At 43.0% G+C, this 8,304-nt stretch overlaps 1 protein-coding gene across 1 annotated transcript in view; it reads left to right on the top strand.

The window, feature by feature from the left end:
• Positions 1 to 4,723: 4,723 nt before the first annotated feature.
• Positions 4,724 to 8,304, top strand: part of FMNL1 (formin like 1) — a 92,610-nt gene continuing 89,029 nt past the window's right edge. The window contains exon 1 of the mRNA XM_032237886.1: positions 4,724 to 5,390. Within this exon, the coding sequence (XP_032093777.1) occupies positions 5,235 to 5,390 (156 nt within the window). The 5' untranslated portion in view covers positions 4,724 to 5,234. The remainder of the gene's footprint in view (positions 5,391 to 8,304) is intronic.

The raw sequence follows: 8,304 nt of genomic DNA, 5'->3' as shown, positions 1-8,304 counted from the left end.
GTTGCTGCGTGAACACCAGAAGCATATTCTGGAACTTAAGGCTGCTGTTGATTCTGTGCCTAAGGAGTTCTACGTGATGATTAATGCCGATAGGAAACCTGGAGAATATCGAGGTCATTTCAATGCCCCCATAGCTATAGAAGTGGCTGTTCTCATTGTTGGCCAGGATTTTGAGACAAGAGATTGTTCTCCACAGCAGAGACAACAGGTTGTTACTAATCAGTGAGATGCACAATGCCTATGACACTCTCCAGTACCCTCTGATGTTCTGCCATGGAGAAGATGGCTATTACATCAATATACCTCAGTGCGAACCAAACACCAAGGTTCCTCTCAAGAAGACCATATCTGCTGCTGCCTTTTTTTAAAAAATTTTTTTAACAAACATGTAAAATACACACACAACTTAGATGTACACCGCATTTACCCAATGCAACACAAACAGGAGCTGCCTGTTCTTTCTAATAGCAATTATCAATTACCAAGACACCTCCTATTTTAACTAAAACAGCTGGCCTTATGTCATGGCGGTTTTCATGGCTAAGGCAGGACTAGAACTCACAGTCTCCGCTTTCTAGTCTGGTGCCTTAAGCACTCCCATATATCTTGTGATAAAGGATGAATTATTGGGCATTTTAGTTTATCAAGATTAGAACAAACGTGAAAATTACTGAATATAATCATTTCCATGATAGCAAAAAAGTCTCCCCCCTACTATTGCAATCTACGTCAACTCCATATTATAAAGATTTTGTTACAGCTTGCTTCTTTTAAATGTTAGCAGTGTTCAGAAATCCCCATAGGCAATTCTATGACGGATTCTGGAGATAAAAAAAAGGCTGGATCTGTTCTAATGTGGCTTATGCTCAGTGATGGTTCTGAGAACACTGTGCTTGTTGAATATCTTTTACTTTGTATAGACTCATAATTGGACAGGATTCATGGAGAAACACATGTTTAGTTGGCCTGAACTTCCTGGGAGATGTTCTTTCACATGGATCTTTCCTAGCCCAAGGAACTATTGACTAAAAAAAAAAAAGATGGAAAAGACTTGCTCAGATTTTGAATAGTATAGCTACTGAAATACATATTTTTTTCAAAAGTGTATTTTTTTCAAAACTGTATGTATAAATATAGATATACGTACTTCATAAAATTAAGAGATAAAAGTCGTCATCTTAAAGGGTTCAAAAGCATTGGGATGAAGCAGGGAGATAAATGAAATAATAAAATTAAACATACCAGAATACACACAATGAGTTGTTTTACAACTGGACAGCCTTGCCCATCAATTTTGTTAACAATGGCTTCCTGAAACTGAACGAAAAGTTATTTTACTATTTTCTGTTGTGATTCTTGCCTTTAAGAATATTAAGTAACTCCAGAACCTTTCATGTTCTATAACAGTGATGGCAAACCTTTTTTGCCTCGGTTGCCAAAATCATGCGTGTGCGTGCTATCACGCTCGCGTACCCACCCCCATAATTTAACGTCTCCCCTGCGGCATGCCCCATGCATGCACAACTTTCTTGGAGCCTGGGAAGGGCGAAAATGGCCTCCCCAGGCTCCATTTTCCAACGTCTGGTGGGCTCAATAGGCTAGTTTTTTGCCCTCCTCAGGCTCCAGAGGCTTTCTAAGAGCCTGGGGAGAGCAAAAAACGGCCCAACACACAAACCAGATGTTTGGGAATGGACTTCCAAGTTGCCAGTTGGGCATTTTTCTTCCTCAGGAGGCTTCCCTAAAGCCTCCAGAGAGTAAAAAAACAGCCTAAAATGCAAATTGGAAGTCCGTTCCCAAACTTCGGATTTGTCTGTTGGGCGATTTTTTGCCCTCTGGAGGCTTCAGGAAAGCCTCCGGAGAGTGAAAAATTGCCGAAAATGAAGGCTGAAAATCAACTGGCCAGCGCACACGTGAACTGGAGCTTAGAGGACAGTGCCTCAGAAATGGCTCCGTGTGCCATCTGTAGGAGACATGCCATAGGTTCGCTATCACAGTTCTATAATAAGCTAAAGCAGTACAAGATAGGGATAAAAGCAATTCAGCATTTAGAACCGTGATGGCGAACCTATGGCACTCATGCCATAGGTGGCACATGGAGCCCTTTATTAGGGCACATGAGGCATTGCTGTCAGCTCCAGCACGTATGCATGCACTGGCCAACTGACTTTGGCCTTCTTTTGAGACCATTTTTTGCCCTCCTGAAGCTTTCCTGAAGCCTCCAGAGTATGAAAAACCAGCCCTATAGCCGAACCATAAGTTCGGGAATGGACTTCTGGTTTGCTCGTAGGGCCGTTTTTTGCCCTCCGGAGCCTTCAGGAGGCTTCCCTGAAGGCTCCGGAGAGCAAAAAATGGCCCTATGAGCAAATAGGAAGTTACTTCTGGTTTTGCTATAAGGCCGTTATTTGCCCTCCGGAGTCTTCAGGGAGGCTTCCTGAAGCCTCCGGGGTGGGGTTGGGGAGGCTGTTTTTGCTCTCACTGGGCTCCTAGAAAGCTTCTGGAACCTGGAAAGTGAAAAAAGAGCGCCAAAAGCGGGGGAGGGGAAGTGCTGGTCACACAGGCATGTGCACAGAGGGGGAAAGCATCTGCATGTGTGGCACACACCCACGCACGACCCCCTGCGCACTCCCCCTACTTTTTGCACGCAAGCCAAAAAAGGTTCACCATCACTGATTTAGAAGATTGATTAAGCTTGGGATATAGAAAAACTATACTGCAGAAATGAATTAGAAAGGAATACTGGCCAGATTTTTTTAAGGAAGTTTCCTCAAAGGGAGAAAGTACGAACAGTTGGAGAATAAGAAATCTTACTCACTGTGGACAATAGTACACCACAGTGTTCTGCAATATGGCTATTGATTTTTACAACTGTTTATGGTCTTTAACATTAGAATCTCAGTGCCAGCTGCTTTGGACCAGTAATGGGAGTATGATAATATTATTGAGCTTTTCAAAGATATTTGCTTGACCAGTGTGAGAGCAAAAGGCTAAATTAGAAGAGCTTTCTAATTTAATAGTAGTTCCTCAGATTTTAAGAAGCAAAACCAGAATGATAAATAGCATGAATCTTGCCAAGTTTGCTTGTCAATAGTCTCTCCATTTTTGCTTGCCTTCCTTGGATGTTGTGATTTTGTTATTGCATCTTGATAATTAATAAAATCTGCTTCCGCAGAATTTTGTGGTGGAAGTAAAAATGTAAATATTATAATAAAAATCGAGAAGACTAACTTGGCCCTTGCCTCTTTTAGTGGCCTCCAGTTCTTTCCTGTTAGGAATGTAAGCAGGACTAATCAATAGGTGCGCTAATCAGGGCTTACTCTTATCAGAAGGCTACTGGAATCTTTTAACACCCAATTGTTTTTGGTAAAAATGTGAAGGAAGAGATCGGTTGGCTCCCATTAAAAGTTTGCTGAAGAGAGCCATTTTAACCATCTGCCACTAGAGGGTGGATTTTAGGATCTACTTTGATAGAACGCGCCTCTACCATGGCTGCTTCGAAAGAGACCCGAAGATGCTGATGTCCTTTAATGCAAATAGGTTTAGCGACGTGGGTTTATAGAAATAATGTATTTTGTTCCTCTAGCGTTGCCCTTTTCTGCCTCCATTGCTGGGGAGATTAGCTGTGTTAGCTGAGGGCCCGGTGAGACGAGGTTATCCAGCAATTTTGCGGGATGTATCTTTTGAAAGAATGATGGCGTGGGCGCAGGGTGCGTGCACTCAGCGCCGCACCGTCAAAATGACGTCTATTTCCTCCCTTCAAAAGGTGGCAAAGATTTGAGGAACCTAAAGCCCTCCATTCTTGGCACGTGATTCCTCCCGCCCTCTTCTCTCTTTTCCAATGTTATATGTATACATGCACCTACATTCTAAGGTGGATCTAGCTGAACGTGGTATATATCCCTACCTCGGGTACCCAATGCCCATTCCCTCTTCTCTTATCCCAGTTACGGCTCTATGATCGTCTTCACACTCTCTAAGACAGCCTTCCTCCGCTGTGCGCCCATCACCACCACTTTTGCTGACCGAGGATAATAGGACTTGTAATCCAGCATATCTGGAAAGCGCCGACTTGGATAAGGAGCCTGGCCTTCAATACCTGCAGTCCTGGCAAAAATTCTGAAGCTCGTTCTATTTTGGAAAGGAATTAAGAATAAGCTAATAACATTCCCCGAACGGGAAACCGTGGGCTTTGAGACCCAGGGAGCTCTCCTTCCGTCTCTTGCCTCGGTTGCTATTACTGCCCGAGACCCTCATTCCACTAGCAGGTGACTGCTACTTCGTCCCCCTCCTTCCCCACCCCCCGGCGTCTCCTCCCTTCTAGGCCAAGGCTCCTGCCTAAGGGAATGGGCAAGCTGTGTCGTCCCTTTCGGCTCTCTTCCCCTGCTTTCCCCATCTACCCATCCCAGTCTTTGCAAAATCCGCGCGCTCCCTCTGCGGCTGCTTTCTGCCTTTCAGCCCAACGGAGACCTTCCGTGCCAATGGACGAAGCCACCGGAGGAGAGATCTAACGTTTTCGCTTGCGACCTCTACAGAAGGGGACCTGCAGCGCAGCGGTGTAGAAAAGTTGCCGCTAGCTTATTTTCGGCGCACGAATATTCCAAGCCAAAACACCTGCATTTTGACTTCCTGTGCTCTCGCTTTCGAGCCTTCCTCTTTTGGGGGTGGAGGCGAGGGGGAAGTTAAGCTGAGCAGCTCGTCACTTCTCGCCTTCCCAATAGCAGCCACGCGTTTTTTCTCTCTCTCTCCGCCGCTTGCAGCGGATCAGAGGATGCACCTCCCTTTTCTGAAAAAAAGTTGCGTTGCTACCTTCGCGTGGAAATTGAGCCCATCTATTTGAATGCAGAAAAGCGCGAGGCAGCGCTCTCCTGCCTGGTGGTGGCCCCAAAGGAGCGGAGCTTAGCGGTCACCGCGTTGGGCGACGTTCCCTCTAGTCCGCCGCGGCCGTTATATTTCTCCTGTTTCCGGTAACTCCAGACGCCAGAGCAAAGTCATGGACAACCGTCACGGCTCCTTCTTGCCATAGAAGATTTTTTTAAAAGCACGTGCAAGGAGTTTCTGGAACACCCTCCATCTTTTTCCCGCCTGTTTTTATTTTATTTTATTTTATGGGTGTGATTTTTCTTATAGGAGACTCTTCCTCCCCTTGAACCGTTTTCTGCTTCAGGGGAAAATCCGGGGAATTTTCAACTCGCAGCCTTTTCCCAGATTTTTAATTTTGTAATCTTAAAAATCTGAGAATGGGTAATGCAGCCAGCAGCCTGGAAATGTCTCCAGCGAAGGAGATTAAAACCCAACCGACTGCTTCTTCGCCTTTACCCCCTAAACAACCTGCACCCCCCAAACTACCGATGCCTAATGCTGAGGAATTGGAAGAACGATTCGGACATGTTCTGGTAAGTCTCTCGGAAGCCTTCCTCAACCTTTTACCTCCTCCTCCTCCTCCTCTTCCTCCTCCTGCCGCGGCTTCTACCGCGGCAAAAGCCGATTTTTAACTTCACCTTCCTTTCCCCTTCATCATTCTAGTTACTTGGATGTGGGGGTCTTTAACATCAAACGGGTATCAAGGGCGAGGTAATCTAACAAGGGGAAAGAGGTATTATGTGCCGAACAGGGAGGGTGTTAATGTAGAGCACTTTGAAGTGACCATGACTGGTGATGTGATAATGTTTGAGACTTCTGTTTGTGGGTTATATGTTAACATTAACACTTCTTGTGCCATATCTCTCTCTCTCTCTCTCTCTCTGATTAAAATGGCATGAAATGGAGTTCCCGGGCTGAGAATATAGTCGGAATGAGCAGTATTCATTGGAATGAACAGTATTCACAGACTCATATTATGTCTTGTTAGGATTCCTATCTAAGTTGGAGGGTGTGACTATGGAGGGAGCAGAGAGATTCATTGATCTGGAGAGGTGTGTGCTCATACGTTGCCTCCAGTTCCTCATGGAGGTTAAATCTTGCTTAATGTTTCCATAAATATGTGTCTGTTATAGACTACAGATCAGCTTCATAAAAAAAAAACAGCTCTCCCCGTTTTTTTCCTCTTTTCTTGTTTGATGTTAGTAACAGTAGCCAATTCCTCACTGCCCTTTTGTAACCTTGAGTGCCTAAATGAAGTTGAACTAACATCACTCACTGCCGCCCAGCTCAGGGAATAATGTCCACCCCCTCCCCAAAAAAGGGGTAACTGTCCAAATTCTACAGAGCAGTGTATCTCTGATGCTGCTGTTACAGACCACACAGCTACGTTCCTTAAAGCAGCCTTCTTGGTCCCTCTGGATGTCTTGAGACTTCGTAGTCGTCCTCTGCCTTCATCATGGTGGCTGAGATTTCAAGGGAATTGTAATCCCGGCACAATGGAGAAAACTGAATTGAAAAAGCCTGGCCATATTTGAAGGGGTTTCCACCCCCACCCCTACCCCCGGATTTGGTATTTTCAGGTTCATGTTGGATTTTGTCTCTAAGGAGACAGCCATTCTGAGCACTTAAGTTTAGATGTGACTTGACAAATCCCTAGCAAGCCACTTTTAAGACATAGAAAATAAACTCTTTTGAGAACCATGACTGAACTTTGTACTCCATAGCTTCAGGGTTTTTTTGTTTTTGTTTTTTTTTTAAATCAAATACTAATATACCCTTATCCTATTAGTTTGCTTCAAAGCTTTACTAATAACCATGTGCCTGCCACCAAAAAGAAGTTTGGTTTATTTTAAGTATCCTGAAATGAATGATCTGCTCTCTAGTATTGAAGATGGTGGCAGAAGGATGTATGATCTACAGTTCTCTATTTGAAGCTGGAGTTGTGCCTCCAAATTGTTCCTGTTCTTTTGTGTGTGGCATTTTGTGTAAATTCATAGTTTGTGGGAATTACCTTTGTAGGACCTGCTAGAAATGGTACCTGTTCTATTATAATCAATAATTTAAATACTTGCTGTGCCAGTTTTCTTGAACATTATTTTGAGTAACCAAGATTCCTTTGGAGAAAAGATGATGAAGATTGAAAAAAAAGGATTAACTTGAAAAGCAGGGGATAATGGGTATTGTCAGCAAAGAGAGTTGACTGAGCATTATTTCACCTGTAGATGTTTAGAAACGTATGCTCATAAATTGCTAAAAGCAGATTATTCTCCCTTATTTTTAATAATTCTTGTAGAACCATAAAAAAGTAAATGTTCATTTTCATATCCATAGTTGCAGGGACTCCTTGACTTACAAAAGTTCAGATAGTGACCATTCGAAGTTACAATATGACCATTGCAGCATCCCCATGGTCACGTGGTTTACATTTGGATGTTTCAGAACTGGCTCGCATTTATGACGGTTGCAGTGTTCTTGAGTTTATGTGACTCTCTTTTGTGACCTTCTGACAAGCAAAATCAATGGTGAAACCAGGTTCACTTAACAACCGTGTTATTAATTTAAGAACTGCAGTGATTTACCTAACAAATGTGGCAAAAATCGTAAAATGGGGCAAAACTCACTTAATATATTTCTCACTTAACAGCAAAAATTCATCGTAAAATGAGTACTACTTATATTAGCAAAATCTTGTAAAACCAAAAGTAAGAGTGTAAAATAGAGAAGGCATCTCTAGTTCTGGGTTTGTATGTATAATAGCATAAATTTAGACTGCAACAATGAGGAATGGAACTTTCAACCTGTTTTCTATACATAGTGAGGATTTGTATGACTCTCCTGACTTCTTTCAAAAGCTATTATCCAGGTTTTGAGAATGATTCAACTTTTGGTTGAAATTGCTGCATAGCTTGACCTACCATGTTTATGTTCCTGGAATATGTTCCTTTAAAAAATGGGCATTGACTAAGCAAAGAAATTTGCAGTTCAGAGATCCTCAATTTCCAGGCAAATAGGCAGAGAAGGTTTTACACAAAGGAAAGGATGGGTTGCAAATTATCCTTTCCTAAATGTGAAAAAAACAAACCTGATTGACAGAAGGTGGAAGAAGAAAAAAATAACAAGTGTTTCTCTGCAAAATTGATTGTTGAGCCAATCAGCAAGTTAGCACAATTTGTGTAATTATGACAATTGCTCAGAATCAGGTGTAACGGATAGTGAAGTTAAACTTTTGACCCAAGGTCAGGCCACTTTTGTCAAAGTGGGATAATTGAGGTAATCAGCAGTCACAAGCCAAATCTGCTGTTACATTGCTTCAGTGCTCCCTCTCAATCCCCTTTGCCTCCACATTACAGCATTTTACACATAGAATAAAAAGTTTTCAGCTTGCCACAACACTGCCACTTACAGCATACAAGAAAAACAGATTGGGACTATTGCTCTGTGGAGATG

This window comes from Thamnophis elegans, chromosome Z (assembly GCF_009769535.1).
Source record: "Thamnophis elegans isolate rThaEle1 chromosome Z, rThaEle1.pri, whole genome shotgun sequence".
NCBI classification, from domain to species: Eukaryota; Metazoa; Chordata; class Lepidosauria; order Squamata; family Colubridae; genus Thamnophis; species Thamnophis elegans.
This window is presented reverse-complemented; position numbering and strand designations above follow the sequence as displayed.